The sequence below is a fragment of the Notamacropus eugenii genome, chromosome 1 (assembly GCF_028372415.1).
Source record: "Notamacropus eugenii isolate mMacEug1 chromosome 1, mMacEug1.pri_v2, whole genome shotgun sequence".
Lineage (NCBI taxonomy): Eukaryota > Metazoa > Chordata > Mammalia > Diprotodontia > Macropodidae > Notamacropus > Notamacropus eugenii.
The window spans coordinates 104,215,849-104,232,763 of NC_092872.1; the positions used below are offsets into that span (position 1 = coordinate 104,215,849).

Here is a 16,915-nt window from a genome sequence, read left to right on the forward strand (position 1 = left end):
TGAGCCTCTGATTCCTCATCTGTAAAATGGGTATAGTAATACTCATGCCACTTACCTTGCAAGGTTTATATGGACAACTCTCTTAGTGTACAAGCTCTTTAAAAGTTAGCTAGTTTTGTTATTATTGTTGTTAACTGGCCAGATTATATTCATTGTGGGTGAAGAAAGGACGTGAAAGATTGAAAGTGGAGAGGGTTAGTGCAAAGGGCCATGCATCTTGCCAACACAGAGATGTAGAGGAGGCAAAACAAGAAACTTAGAGAAAAAATTTGCCTTAGCTTGGCCCTACCGTATTGTACAATTCCTCTAGTCTGGAGATGGTGAGAAAACGATGCATGCTTACTCCGTTCTCTATGAGTAATTTCACAAAATCCACTCTGTCCAGCACTAGGGCATCCAGCATTGCTTGCTCCAGGGACCCCACCTGCAAACCAAATCACTAGGTTAGATGACTCTTGATCTGGAAAGTCATCACTGACTGGTTGGTATAAGGTGGCCAGCTCTTTGGAAACCACTTAATCCACCTTAAAAAGTAATGTCTGATTGATGGCTTAATGACCAGAGTGTTGACTTGGACTCAGAAAGACTTGTGTTCAAATCCTGCCTCAGACACTTACTGGCTGTGTTACCCTGGAAAAGTCACTAACCCTCATTTACTTTAGTTTCCTCAACTGTAAAATGAGGGGGTTGGACTTAGTGGCCTCTAAAGATCTCTTCTGGCTCTAACTTGAAGACCCTCTAACCTCCTGAAAGTCTATGAATATGGCATCTCGCCTGCCTCACCTCCATCTCTTTTACTTCCTTGTTCCTGGGCTTTCTTGTATCACCTAGGTAAATGGCTATCATTAGGTGGTAGCTAGGTGAACAAAGTGCTGAAAGAGGCAGAAGAGTTGGAGGGGCTTCTCTTTCTACTATTCCTCCATTTTTCTGAACTTCAGAGGGAATACTTATATTTTTAATGATTCCTTTTACTTCAACCAGGACTTTTTTTTTTTAAATTTTTGCTCAGACTTGTGATTTCACAGCTGTGGGAAAATCCTTCTCCCACGTAGATCAGCAATTTTTCCATAATTTATAGGACCACAAATTTAGAGACTATCCTGCCCAGCTTCCTCATTTTAATGATGAGGAAACTGAGGTCAGAAACTTGGTCACAAAGGTAGGGAATGGTAAAGCTGGGGTTTGAACCTGGGTTCTCTGACTAAAATTCATTGCTCTTTCTATTGTCCTACACTGCTTCCCTTATAATTTTAAGAAACTGCCCTGGAAGAGGAGAGTCTAAAAGGCCAAGTGATTTGTCCACGGTCATAGTTAATATGTGTCATACAAAGGATCTGAACTTAGGCTTTTCTGATTCCAAGGCTACTCCTCTGTCCACTCCACCTCACTGTCTTTCAGGGGTTAAAATAATATAATAATAGCCTAGAAGTATATTTGTTTTAGCAAACCAAATCCAAGTGACTACTAGTTGGCCCTGGTGGAAGAAGCTGAGGCAAGGGTGACCCTATATAGCAAAACAAAATATAACCCATTATTCTTGGAAACCATTTATTAAAGCCCTTCCTTTCTCAATCTCTCAAATTCTCGAGTTTTCCAATAAATTCTTTTGTATTCTCAAGTAACCATGTCATTCACTTAATTTGACTGATGAGGACAGACAGGTGTTCGCATTAACCCAAGTACAAGCTTTCTGATAAAGTGAGAGTTAAAAAAAATAGACCTGGAAATGGTCAGTGTTAAAGGTGCTTCTAGGCACAGGGTTTGTTTCAGGTCACCTGTCTGTTTCCCCTTCCCTTCCCTCCCCATTCCCTCTGACCCAGGCTGCAATGGCACACCCAGTGCCCAATTTTCCAATGCTCCCCTCCTCCCCCTTACAATCAGGGACACAGCCCAAGAACAGTTATATAAAGCTCAGCTTCCTTTCATGCTGTTCTTTTGGGAGACACAGAAGACCGTGTGCTGTGCTGCATAGTGCCAGATGGCACTTGCCATGTTGGTGTGTGTTCTAAGTCTCCTCTGTGTGACCCAGGCATAAAGTAGGACAGGGGTGCCTGGGGCCCAGAAATTGCCAACCTCTTTCTCACTCTTACCCTCTAACAAAGACAAGCGATTAATTCCTCTCAGATCTTCATTTTCACTAATGGGATTTTTTTTTTAACCAAAACGATGAAAACTGAAAACTGGCTGGCACAGATATTAATTGGCACAAAAAAAGGAGTTTTGCTCAGGCTCAGTGTGTGCTTCCACTAGATGGAGATCTTTCCCTGAAGACCAAAAAGGGAGCATTTGCCAGCCAAATCAACTGCTGATACATTCCCCTGCCACCAAGAACTCATGTTCTCAAATAACAGCCCAGTGTTTTCTTGAGCCTCTCCAGAGGCTGCTTGAATTAGTCTTCAAGCCCACATCCGGGGCATGTCCATGAGATGACGATGTATATACTATACCGGCCACTGTTGCCCGTAAATAAAGATCTGGCTTCGAGCGATGTCTACTCTGTTCCAGGCTAATGCTAAACTCAGTTGGTCTGGGGCTGAGGCGTTAGCTCCTGCATTTGGAGAGATGAGGAGAAGACAGAATGGATGTCAGTTACATACATCAAAAATAATAATAGCAGCTGATATTTACATAATGAATTAAGGTTTGCAAAACCTTTTCTATTCAGTATTGCATTGTTGTGGTCAGTGGCATCTGACTCTTTGTGACTTCATTTGGGGACTTCTTGGCAAGGATACTGAAGTGGTTTGACATTTCCTTCTTCAGATCATTTGACAGATGAGGAACTGAGGTTGAGAGAGTTAAATGGCTTGTCCAGGGTCACAGAGTTAGCAAGTGTCTGAAGCAGGATTTGAACTCGGGAAGATGAGTCTTCCTGACTCCAGGCTTGGCACTCTATCTACTATGCCTCCTAGCTGCCCAATGGAGCCTGGTAAATACCTTGTACGGGCATTCCCACATGACAGATTAAATAATGACCATGGTAATAATGACCAGTAAGCATCAGAGGTAGAATTCAATCCAATGTCTTTCTGACTATGAGATTCAGCACTGTATTCACTATACCATCCAATTCATTCTCTCCCCTGCCAAGAATAATAAGATGTTTTTTGTAATAGATTTTCTATGTTATGATGCACTGACTCTGCAGAGAAAAAAGAAAAGGTACTTTCTGTGGGTGAGACAATGTTAGCTCTGAATTCAGAGGATTTAGGTTAAATCCTTGCTCTGATGCGTTCTGCCTGTGTCGACTGTGTTTAATCTCTATGAACCTCAGTTTCTCATCTGTGCTATGGGTGGGGGAGGTTGGACTAGATGACCTCTGAAGTCCCTTCCAAATCTATGATCTTTGTAATCCTGTTTAAGAGAGGCAAACGTTGGGCCATTCTTAACTCCATTTACAAGAGAGAAAACTGTAGATAAACGGATATATTATTGTTCTCTGCTTCATTAAGAGGTTGAACTAGGCAACCTTGCAAGGTTCCCATTCAGCTCTAAATCTATGACCCTATGAATTCTCTTATACCCAATAGGGGTTCTTAACCTGGGATCTACACAAAGGATCTGTGGATTGATTTCAGGGGTCCCATGAACCTGGATGGGAAAAAAATGGCATCTAATTCCATTTAATTCCATTCCATTTAATTGGTTTCCTTAATTTTATCTATTTCATTTTCTGCTTTAAGAACATTGTTCTCAGATGGGGTTCACAGGCTTCACTGGACAGCCAGAGGAATCCATGACACAAAAAAGTTAAGAATTTATGCATAGGGTCATCAAAACCAAATCCTCACATACTGGAACAATAATTACAAGAGATATTTAGATCCCATTTTCAAAGCTTGCAAAATACAACAACTATCACATTTTGCTATAATAATAACGACTAGCATTTATAGAGAACTTTTATTTAGTAAAGTGTTTATTGCAAAACACTTTATAAATACCTCATTTTATCCTCACAACAACCTTGGGAGGTAGGTGCTATTATCATCCCCATTTTACATCCCTATCTCAGACAACTGAGATAGATTGAGGTTAAATAACTTGCCTGGGATTATACAGCTAGTAAGTAACTAAACCAGGGTTTGAACTCAGGTCATTCTGACTTTCTGATTCAGTGCTTAAAGCCATTTTACCACCTAGCTCTTCCCAGTGAGCCTGGGATATAGGTTACTTAGTATTCCTGTTTCAGAGATTAGTAAACTGAGGCTCATAGAGATTAAGTGACTTGACCATGGCCAACCAGTTAGTAAATACAGGAGATGAGATTTGAACCCAGGACTTTCTTGACTCTAAGTCAAGCTCTTTGTCCATTTTATTACACTATACTCTCTCTGCGAATTTGTCTTAACCACATGTTGTCAGCAAGTCATTTCAGGGAATGAGAAGTGAGCGTTCATATGATGCACTGAGTTCTCCTTCCATCAAGAAAATGATTGCCTTAATTCCAAAGATATTAACAGAGATCGATAATCAGACTCATGAAATAAATAAATAAAGAACAGAGGAGGACTGTAACAAATGTTGTGTCACCGACTTGAAGCATGGGCTCACAGCAGTTACATCTGAAGGCTGCAATTTTCTTTTGTTCCTTTAATTGGTCCAGTCAAACAAGGTTGACATGATGTAACCTTAATATTCCCCTTGCTACTATCTGGTTTATAGCCACCAAAGACAATAACCAGAATGTAAGATGGAAAACCAATTAGTACAACCCATAATCCTGAAGGAAATTAGGCAAAGCTTAGAGAAACTCAGGAGCCTCATAAGTAGTAATTACTATTTTAGTTTTGGTTCCAACCTGCGACTCCATAGGTATGTGGAACACTACGATGCCAGGTTTTCAACTCATCTGGAACTTCTCATTTTAGAGAGTTTCCTGAAGTTAAAGAAATTCTGAGAGGTTAAGATACTTAGTTATGGTCACGGAGTTATTAAATACCAGAGATGAATGAGCTCAGGTATTCCTGACTCCAAGGCCAGACCTCTCTCACTTTGTCCACTGACTTTATTTAATACTGACTGAAAATAAACCACCTAGGCTGGCCCTGTTCTTTTCAGGAGCTTAGTCAAATCATGTATTGTTCAGACTGCTACTTCCACTGAAATAACTTTGAAGAGGACCACTGAGCATGTTACCGTGTATAAAATCTTTTGTGTGTGTATGTGTGGCTTAGAAGAAATGGTACCTCAGTAGTGCCAAAACCCGGATTGATTCAAATTAATTCAGTCTGAACATTGGTTAGAATGATTTGCAATGTGTGGACAAGCAACAAATTGATGGCAGCTTTCACTTTTCATCCAATTGTTTTGGACTCTTGTGTTGTTGTCATAACTGGTCACGTTCGATTCTTCATGACCCCTTCTTGTGTTCCAAAAAGCACGTGTGGTTGTTTAGTTGTGACCCCATTTGTGGTTTTCTTTCTGTGACCCCATTTGTGGTTTTTGTGGCAAAGAAACTGGAGTGGTTTGCCATTTCTTTCTCCAGCTCATTTTACAGATGAGAAAACTAAGGCCGAAAAGGTTAAGTGACTTGCCTAGGGTCACACAGCTAGTAAGTGTATGAGGCCAGAAGATGAGTCTTCCTGATTCCCAGCCCAGAACTATATCTATAGGTTAAACTTTTGAGATTACTCTGGAAAAAAAAGGATAAATGGCTATTTCACAGGAAACACCGTTGTATTTACTAGGCTATTATTGTTATATTTACTAGAGGACTCTCTTGTAAAGGTTCCTATAAAATCTAGATGCTTAAGAAATACTTGCTTTTCAAAGACTCAACAAATACTTGTTGAACTGAATAGAGGCAAGAGGAAATTTAACCCTACTAAGACATCAGTTCTATGTTGTTTATCAGTAGTAGAAAGAGGGCTGAACTCAGAGTCAAAGGATCTGAGTTCAAATCCCAGTTCTTACAGTTATTACCTGTATGACCTTGAGCAAATGATTTAACATTTCTGGTCCTCAGTGTTTAAGTGAAATGAAGGTATTCTTTCTAATGTATATTCCAGTTCTAGATTCTATATACTTGTAGACTTCCCATCTTTTGACCTTAGTTGTTTTTGTTGACCACCCTCCATGCCTGTAATTCTCTGCTCATTACTACCTCCTAGATTCCCTGTCATCTATTAAGTCTCAGATAGCCTCACTTCCTATAATAAACCTCTCCCAATCTTCCTTAACCTGAGTTCTTTCCTTCTGAGATTACTTCCTCCTTAGATTCTTCTTTATACACAGCAATACCTACAGAAATCTTTCCTCAGCATCCAAAAATTTGTTAATTTTTGTAAGGATTGACCTATTGGTGATAATAATAATAATAATAACTAATATTTCAGGCACTGTGTTTTGTATTATCATTTCCTTTTTCCTCACAACCACCTTGGGAAATAGGGGCTATTATTATCACTATTGTACAGAGGAGGAAACTGTGGCAAAGAGAAGCTGACCAGGGTTACACAACTAGTAAGTGTCTGAGGCCACATTTGAACCCAGGATTTCCTGATTCCTGGCCCAGCTCTGTCTGTTGCACCAACTAGTTGAAAGAAATGACTCCATGTTTATACCAGGACTAGTTGACAGAAGTGATTCCATGTCTGCTCAATGATTGAACTTGTTGGGAAGTTTTTATGTGTCTGATAGGTGGTGTAAGCAGACTTCATTTAGGCAGTTTGCAAGGCTCCCCTAATTATAACGGGTTTGGCTAGCTTCATCTAAACCAGATATGCAAGGTATTCAAGGCTCTTGTGATCATAATCAATTTTGCAAGCTTTTTAAATCACAGTGCTTTTGTAGCTGATAATGGTATGTGGGTACCCATCCCACCACTGGATTATTGACTGTCTCTATGGTCTCCTTCCCACTTGGTCTCTGTAACTGCCCAGCAACAGCAATCAGATATAAGGACAGAAACCTAGATTTCTGGGCTCTCAACCTAAGTATCCATCCCACTCCATGCCAGAGCCACTGTTTGTGCTTTCAGGGAGTAAGGTATTGACAGGCTTCATGTTTACATGAATCTTAAGTCTGAGATTAATAAAATGCTTGACTTGTGATCCTTGTGTGCTGTTGCTCACAATCTCCTTAAAGTTCTTTTTCTGAAATATCTCTCATTTTCATTCTCTTCTTTCCACTGATATTATCATCATTCTGTAGCATGGTGGGAAGAGTGTTGGATTTGGAAGGCCTGTGTTCAAATTTGACTTCTGCCACTTAATGACCATGTAACCTTGGCCAAGTTACTTTGCCCCTTGTGGGCCTTAGTTTCCTCATCTGCAGAATGAATGTTGGACTAGGTGGTCTTTCAGGTCCTTTCCAGAACTCAATCTGTGATTCAAATATGATAAATTCTCAGCTGATCTTCCTGAGTTCAGTCTTTTCCAATCCATCTTTCACATAGTTGCCAAATCCATCTTCCAAATGCACATGCCTTAGCCACTAACTGAGCCCCCAGGTTCAATAGTATGGTTGAGTCATAAGGAGGTACACAGTGAACATGCCAAGACACTGGAGTAGGGAGCAGGTGGAGAACACAGGCCATTGCTACAATAGCTTTGGGGGAGGCAGATTGCATTGAACAAAGAGGCACATCACTGAATGCTTTTAGAGGCATTTTACTTTTTGCTTCAGAGTCTAGTTTCCCATTTTTGTCTTAACTCTCTTGGATCTTGGCTCTCTTGGGAAATTCTATCTGGCCTCGCCTTTTACTTATGCTTTCTTGGATCCCAATTTGGACCCTTTTAGGTACTTTTTCCCTAGGTTTTTGCCTTCAGCTCCAATGACCACCTGACTTACAGGGTTTTGGGCAAATGGACCTTAGCTGACTCACAACCAGGCTTTTAATGTGCAGAAGGCCATGCAGTTTTGAGTAAGACAATTTACAGTTCCCTTTTCCAGGTCAGCCTCTCATTTGTCCCCTGGTATCAAATCCTTCTAGTCGGATAACAAGAATGCCGCCACTCTCTGAGCTCCTCTCAGATCTCATGAAATCTCCAGTTTTGATCTTGCTTCCATCCTCTCACTGTATTCTGCCTTTGGCCTTTTCCAGCTAACACGCCAGATTATGGTGCTCTGAAGGCTCCATTTTCATTCAGAGATCGCTCACTATCTATTCTTCTCTATTCCCGGGACAAAAAAAGGATTTTCCCTGTATTGCAGACGGCAATCAGCCCATCCTTTGCATAGATCTCAGCTGTATGGGAGCTGGAGAGGGAATATAACTAGGTCACTTCTTTGTTCAGAAAACTCCTGGCCTGGAAACTAATCCATCTAAGACTCCTCTCATCCACCATGTGGAGAAGGACTCCAAGGGCTCTTTTCTGGGCTCTCTTTTCTTCTTTGTCTGCATTTCTCTTCTAGAATCTGAAAGGTTCATTTTGTAGATGAGGAAACTGAGGCCCAGAATGGCTAAAGTAACTTGACCAAGTTTCCATGGTCATGAAGTGGCAGAAGTGAAATTTGAACACAAGCCCTCCAAATCCAATACTCTTCCCACTATGCTGTGGGAGAATGGGAGCATAAGAGGGTAGGGAAAGGAGCTTCCATAGTTCAGTTGTCATTTCTATGCAGATTTCTCCTAGAACTTTATATTTCCCTCCTGAATTCCAGACTCAGTCAAGATCCTGGGCATTTTAAACTCAACATGTCAAGAACAGAACTCTTTATCTTTTTTCTGCTAAATATTTTCCTCTACATTTCTAATTTCCCTGCTTCCATTGAGTCTTCCAGTAGTAACTAGGTCTGCAAACTTTAAGTCATCTTTATTTCTCATTTACAATCAGCTGCCATGCCCTTCAATAACATCTTGTATATTATTCTCCTTTCTACTTATACAACACTTTGTACTGAAAGAGTTCAGGGCTTGATCACTATCTTTGAGGGTGACTTAAATAGTCCCCTATTTAATTTTCATATACCCATTCTCTTCTCTCTCTAATCTACCTTTGCACAACTTTCAAAGTAATACTCTTTTTCTCTTCTTAGTTTATTTATTTTTAGTTTTCAATATTCACTTCCATAAGTTTTAAATTTTCTCCCCCTTCCTATCCCTTCCCTCCCCAAGACGGCATGCAATCTGATACAGGCTCTACACATACATTCAAAGTGATACTCTTAAAGCAGTTTCTGACCATTCCACTTTCCTGTTTAAGAAACTCCAAGCTCTCTCTCTTGTCTCTAGGATCAAATATAAATTCCTTTGTTTGACTTTTAAAGCCCTTCACATCCTCACTTCAGCTTTTCTTTTCAAGGCTTATTGTATATCACTCTGCTTCACACACTCAATTTTTCAGTCAAACTGGCTTTGCAGATATTCCCCATAGATATTATAGATATTCAGGGTATTCTATCTTCTTTCTGTTTGCCAGTGCATGAACTGTTCGCCATGCAAGGAATATACTTCCTCCTCATCTCCCATCTCTTTGAATCTCTAGCTTCCTTTTAAGGAAGGTATGTCAACTCCTATGCAAGACCTATAACTAAATTCCCACAGTTTCTAGTGCCTTTCTCCTCCCAAATTCCTGTGTGTATGTGTATGTGTGTGTGTGTGTGTGTATGTGTGTGTGTGTGTATATGTGTGTGTGTGTGTGTGTATGTGCGTGTGTACAAGGAGTATTCATGTGGGTATTTGAATCACCAGCATCTAGCACAGTGCTTATAACACAGTAAGAGTTTAATAAATGCTCATTGAATGAATTTTGAAGGAAAAGGTAAGATTCCATCTAGATCTGACATTTTATTTTGCAGGAACTGGTTGAAATGAATAAAGTTTTCTTTCTTCCTTATTTTATTCTATCCTCTCTTTCCCTCCTCAATTTTATGAATGGGAAAAAAGATACACACATATGTGTATGCATACATGCATACACATATATACATACACACATATGCACATACATATATCACTGTGTACAAGTACCACAATAAAAATGTCAGCTCCAGAATAAGACAGTCCAAAATTTATGAAGCCCTGACTTACTGTCAGCCAATGAACATGCAGGGACTGCTTGGTGCTCTGATTCCTGGTACTTGGAACCCATCTACATGGTGAGCCCTTGATGTCACACTGAGGCCAGAATCTTCAGCCACCATCCAGTCTTAGCTCCAGAGTTGCTGAAACAGTGTTTCCTTCCTCTTCTTTCCCCACCACTGCCATGGGACCCTGATCTTATCTGGCTTATTAGAAGTGAAAGGGTTCAGGGTCAGTTATCTTATGGACATACTGACTGCATTTTCCAACCCTCAAATAGGAATGTATGATGTGAAAAAAGGATATTTCTTGTTCAAAGTACATTGTATTTTCTTGAAATCAGGCCTTGGTTTTCATACTCATGGCTTAGGTTAGACGGGTTTTGTGTGCTGACCTGGAAACTTGGCTACTATATAGATCTGTTTTAGGAGAAAATGTATTTTGAGTTATAAACAGTTGAATAGAAAATGTGGGCAAAGCCTTTCCCATCTCTGGACTCTAGTTTCTTCATCTGTTGAAAGCGAGGGAGGGGCCTCTAAGGGCCTGTCCAGATCTCACAACTTGAGAGTCTGTGACTGTTTCTCTAAGCATCCTTCCACTCTAATACTCTAGAATACAAATAGGAGCCTGGCATTTAAAGCAAGTTGATTCCAACCTAGCATTCTAGCCTTGTTCAGGCTATTCACACCTTATATTCCAGCCCAACAGATCAACCCATTTTAACCTGGCCTCTCCCACCTCCACATTCCCCATCCCTCATCATCTGCTGAAACCTTTTTCTTTCTTCAAGGCCCAGCTCAGAGGCCATACCACCCATGAAACTTTCTAAAATAGACTTCTCCCTTCCTCAAATTTTTCCTAAATACTTTGCCTGAATTTTCTCCTTGCCTTTTAAGTTTCTTTATATTGTCAGTCAAGTCTATAACCATTTTTTAAAGTGCTTACTATGTAGGCCACAGACACTGTGCTACGCTCTGGGGACACAAAGGCAAAAGTCAGGCCCGATCTCAAGGTGCTTACAAGCTAATGAGAGAAGCCAACATACAAAAAGAATCTGAAAAGTAGGGGGAAGGAGGGTGGGGAAGGAATGGGAAGGTAACTGGTACAAGTTGCCATCCAACTGGCATGATGGAGAAGTCCAGAGGAGTACAGCCGGATGGTGAAGACTGTGAGCCTATGACCCCTTATCACATTCTGCTATATAACATACTTATTTATGGGGTTGTCATATCTTCCCTCTCAGAACATAAGCTCCTTGAGCAGAGAGGCTGTCATTTTTACTCTCCTGTCTCCAACACTTAGCACAGTGATTCATACAGAGTAGATACTTCATAAGTGCTCACTGAGTCAGACTGAACATTGTTAAGCTTTAACTTACCCTTAAGTGACTGTTATCACCTTTCCCTCTTGTTTGGAGTTTGCTGAGATTCATAGAATGATAGTCTAGAGCTGATAAAATGACCTCTGAGGCACTCTGTTCCACCCCTTCCCTTATTTTATAGATGAGGTCCAGAGCTGTAACTTGCCCAAGATCACACGTATAATAGCACACATAATAGCATATAATCCCATATATAATAATAGTGGGATTTGAACTCAGGTCTTTGGACTCCAGGGCCACTGATCTTTCCATTGTACCACACTGTCTCCCATCAAGTAGAAGTATAGGCAAGAGAGTCATCCTTTTTTCACTCTACTCAGGGACTTCACAGTTAACAACCATCTCAGTTCTCTACTGTTCTGAAACAGGTCAATCAAAGGTAACTCTTTCTGACAAAGACGCTGGTAGCCTTGAGCCATGGAAATGAGATTTGCACAGAAAAACTAGTTATCTTTATCAGCCAAATAAATGACTCAGCATTAAGTGCAGCTACTGAATAAGTTTTAAAAAAGACATTTAATTAGCAAGTACCTATTATATTGAAAAGATATATGCTAGGAAAGAAATATAAGATATAAGGCATAGTGTGGTGTAGTGCAAGAGCAGAAGACTTGGGTATCAGAAAATATGGGCTGGGGGTACAGCCTCTGCCACTTACAGGCTAAAGTAATTTAACTTTTGCTTTCCCATCTATAAAATGGGCACAATAACAGTTGTATGACCTACCTTACCCAGCACCAAATGAGATAATTCTGGGCAAAGAACTTTATATCCATAAATTGCTAAATATACTATGTCCAAATAAAGCAGTTAGTGAATGAGATAGTATTATAGGGGATACTTGGTTTTAGATATTTATCTTGTGCCCCTCAAGGATTTAAAACTGCCTTCTGCCTTCTGAAGGTACTCTATCCCTGCTCCCTGGCATTGCTTCCATAGCCATAAGTTTTGCTTATTAAGAAGGAGTTAAGCAGATATTAGAGAGTCTCTCTTAGTTGATATCAGAGCCTTGCCAGTAGATAGTGCCCTTTGGTTATTTTATGGGAAGGATGTGAAGGTGTTGTGTAAATCTCATCTTTAGAGAAGTCAAAACAATGTGCTTAATGCCTTTGTATTTTAAACAAATTCTCTGAAACATTGGAGACTTTTATGGAGGAAAGAGAATGAACAGGATGCTAAAGGAATAAATTATGGAGAGGGATTTCTTTAAAAAGTGATAACCCTGATCTGTTTCTTTCTATTGACCTGAAGCCATATTTGGACTCCACGTTTAAAAATGGATGTTGTCAAAATGGCAAGAGTGCAAAGGTGAGTCACAAATATAGCTTAAGTTCTGGAAAAGAGGAATTTTAAATAAAAAATATTTATTTTTTAAATAAATGCATTTGAATAAATAAAATTAGAAAAATGGGGATTATTTTTTCTAAAGGAAAAAGACCTAGGAGACTCTCCCACCCTTTAAGGATGTGATGGCTTTAGCAAGGATGGTGGGCAGCTGTCCTTCATATCTAATGAAGACAGAATAAGAGAGCATGTGTGTAATGTATAGCATTAGTTATAAAATTTTGAAAGCAAGGATGATTTGACATTGAAAGCTACTGAAACAGGAATGAATTAACAAGGGAGGATGTGGAATCATCTTTAACAAAGAAAAGGTATTCCTGACTTGGGAGACTTATATGTGGTCTTGCCAAACAAGAGGAGAAAAGAGCTGATGGTCTTTCAATAAAGTGCCATGTCACTATAGAACTTGGTTATCCTGCTACCACCTGTGGAGCGCATTCAAGAACCAGGAAGTAGATAGCGACCACAAAGTCTCACAGCAGCCAAACGGATTTCACAAAAAGCTTTAGGGATGAGACGCTTCAGCCTCTATTTATTCTCTTTATTCTATTCTGCATTCTTCTTAGGTTGTCCGTTCTCACCTCCATCAGTTTACTTCATATGTAAATTATTCTAGTGACTTAGAACTATAGAACTTTGGTGACCTGGTGCAGTTATTCTTAATATGGACTCCATCAACCTGTTTAAATATATTTAAAAAAAAACCCATTTCAGTATAATTGGTTTTCTTTGGAATCCTAGTATTTTATTTTATTCATTTAAGAAAATTCTTCTGAGAAGGGGTCCATGACATAAAAAAATGGTTAAGAACCTCTGACTGGTGGCAGCCAATGAAGGTCATTCCATTCTTTTGGAAAAGGCATCTCATTCCTTGATTATTTGAAAACTATTAGCATGGAAGGAAACCAGACTGAGAGGGGTCCGAGCTGCTCTACAAATGGTCATGTGGCTCTTGGTTGCTAGGAAGCACCGCTTTCCATTGTTTCTCAGTGTTGGAATGCTGCCCACACTCATCAGCCACTTAGAGGAATGTTTGCTGCTACAGCTCAGGAAAACAAATGAAAGGTCTGAACACTTCCTCCAACTAAACAAAGTAGATCAAGTCTGTGCATAATTTATTCCTTGCCCTATTTTCTTGCTTCAAATGATGATTGTTTCCTCTGTATAAAAGACAGTTGAAGTATACTCTCAGGAGAGATTTCTTTAAAAAAATATGGAAAAAATAATTTAACTGGGGCTGAAGATGTTCATTTTCAGTCCCTTCCCTCTGAGATAACCTCCTATTTATCCTGTATAAATTGTGTATGTACAATTCTTTTTATGTTTCCACACTCCCCTTAGAACATAAGCTTCTTGAGGACAGGGACTTTCTCTTCATCTTTTTTTTGTAACCCCAAAGCTTAACACAGTGCCCACAGGGTAAAGGCTTGATGAATAATGCTGCTTGACTAATAAAGCAAGCATTTAGAGTTGTGTGAGAAAAGTTCCAGTTGGGCAGGGGTTCCTAATGGTTTTTGTCTTGGGTACCTTTGGCATGTAAAACTTATGAACCCCTTCTCAGAATTTTTTTTTAAAAATCACAATTGGGGCAGCTACGTGGCTCAGTGGATAGAGCACCAACCCATGACCTGAGTTCAAATGTGGCCTCAGACACTTGACACTCACTAGCTGTGTGACTTTGGGCAAGTCACTTAACCCCAATTGTCTCCCTCCCCCTTCCTCCCAAACAATTCATAATGGAAGGAAATACCAAATTTTAGTTGGAGTACAGTAAAAATAAAGATACAACTTCCCTCCAGCCAGTTTTTCAGCCCCCTGGAAGTCTACCAGTAGACCCAAAGTTAGGAATTCCTGCTCTAGGGAGAAGTGTCTGTTTCTCTCATGGTGGGGAAGGATTTATTCTTTTGTTTAGGTAATAAGCAGATAGATATGATTGGGGAGCAGTCCTTTAGAGAGGCAGCAGATAAGCCAGATAGGGGGCTAGATTTTAAATCAGAGAAGTCATAGTTCAAATCCCACCTTAGATATTTACTACATGACTGGCTATGGTGTAATGGTAAGAGAATTTAAAGATCTTCCCTGCTCCTTAATAGGCCTATGTGAGCTGCCTTGAGCTCTGACTCGGCCCAGGAAGAGAGAATGAGGTGGAGCTGGGAGAGAGAGGAGGCAGAGCTGAGGCAGAGCAGCTAGCTCAAGTGAGAGAATTTTGCCTAGGGAAGCTTGTTTGTGGGGAAACCTGACAAAAGGAAGGTTTGGGAATGGTGCTGCTCCCTGTATTGGTAATGTATACAAAGTTTGTTACCATGGTGGAATTTGGTTTCCAGTATCTGAATAAATATTTTGGTTTTACCTTTGAGGAAGAGAATTTATGTTTTGCAAATTTACTCTGGAAACACGCATGCATATCCATAGCGGCTGCTGTGCATATCACATTGGTGGGCAATTTATTTTAACTTATCATAGTATTTCATTAAATGCTTTTGCTTTGAACTAAATGTGTTCTGTAACAGGTCCTTCAGCTTTCCCCTTCAGAGAAAGCCTGCTTTTTCTTGACCCGTCTAGACTAACTTGATGTACTAGATGGTCGGTTATTTCCAGCCCTCAGATCATCTAATTCTATAGCAGATCGATGAATGTTAAATCAGTAAGCACACTGAGTCTTAGTATAGAATACTAAACTATGGGTATTTGATCAATTGCCCTTCTAGATCCATTCTTGATGAAGTAGCATCCTTGGTCACATCCCTGGGACTAAGTCAGAAAAAAGCTATCTTTAGGAGGGGAATTCAGACATATTGGATCCAATGTTGTTTTTACATGGACATCAGGTATGAGGGAAAAGCATACTAGAATAGGTGAGTTTCACTAATCCCAGTTGCTTTTTAATGTCTTTTTTTTGGCGGGGGGGGGGGGGGGACAGGGAGGGATGTCCTAGATAGAAGTTTTCATTAGAGTAGGGAATTCTCAAAGTGGAAACTGCCTCCACTATGGAAATCTGCATAATCATGGGTAACCTATAGTCATAGTTTTCTGAGGCAATGTTAAATGATTTTCCAAGGATCATGGCCAGGGCAAGGGAGTAATTGAATTAGGGTCTTTCTGACTCCAAGGGCAGCTTCATGAACTCAGACCTTAACAACCCCATCTATAAATTAGGGAGGTTACTAATTCCACCTGTGCTTCCACAGCCTGTGGATAGGTTTATCCTAGTTCTCTTGAATGTGAGATGATGGTACTCTACATTTAAGGAGGAGCAATTCATGGACATTCTGAGAAGCCAGTGCTTTAATATGCACCAAGGGAAGTACAAGAGCTGGTCAGGCAATGCTAATCCAGAAAATGGGAGATAATGGTCCCACTTCCTGATATTTGCTGCTGGCTAGGATGCCCCTAGGTGAACAACTAAAGCTGCCCATCTCTGAAGTATGCTGCTGCCAGTCTCCCATGACTTTATATTTCGGACCATGTGCCTGCTGATTTCAGTAATGAGGCAGATTCATTTTGTTCAAGCATGTCCAAGGTGGAAATAACACTGTGTGGCAAATGCTATGAAGTCTGGAGTCATGACTTATTCAGCATCTGCAAGCAGCACAGAGGCATGGAGTTTGCATAAGCTTAATGTGCAGGCCACTGAACAAATAATATTCTATATATGATGCCAATTCCAAGGCATAAGAGAGCCAGAAACTTATGGAATCTAACTTTTGGCATACTTATAGGGACCAAAAAATGACCACATATAAGAGGGGAGACAAGGTGTACAGGAAAAGGCTTGAGTGGCAGAATCTGGAGACTCAGATTCCAGTAAATGAGCTAAGATTAATTTAGTTTCTATCGGTTTCCTCATCTTGAAAACAAAAGGATTAAACTAGATGATTTACTTTCTTTTACAGGTCTTGTATTAAATAACTCTATAATGTGAAAGATATGGAAAGAATCTTGGGATCTTGGAGGGAAATGATCAGTTTACTTAAAAGCCAACCCTCTGAGTCACTAGCATTTAATCATTTAAACACAAAATGTTGGTATAAACCACCTTCATGGTCCTGTTCAACAAGATGGATTTACTGTTCACCTTGGTGGCTTTGTCCTGTTCACTTCCTCTGGGAAGCACCTAGGTATTGGTGCCTCTAATTTTTTTTTTTTTATCTAACTCTCTTCTTAATTCTCTGCAATCTGGCTTCCAACTTCATTTGCTGAAATTGCTGAACTGAATTGCTTTC

The 16,915-nt window shown here is 40.1% G+C and overlaps 1 protein-coding gene across 1 annotated transcript in view; it reads right to left on the bottom strand.

The window, feature by feature from the left end:
- TRPM3 (transient receptor potential cation channel subfamily M member 3) overlaps window positions 1-16,915 on the bottom strand; it is a 457,883-nt gene that overhangs the window by 142,864 nt on the left and 298,104 nt on the right. Inside the window, exons 10-11 of the mRNA XM_072611419.1 lie at window positions 2,448-2,548; window positions 290-424 (exon numbers count right to left, since the gene is read on the bottom strand). Coding sequence (XP_072467520.1) covers window positions 290-424; window positions 2,448-2,548 — 236 coding nt within the window. The remainder of the gene's footprint in view (window positions 1-289; window positions 425-2,447; window positions 2,549-16,915) is intronic.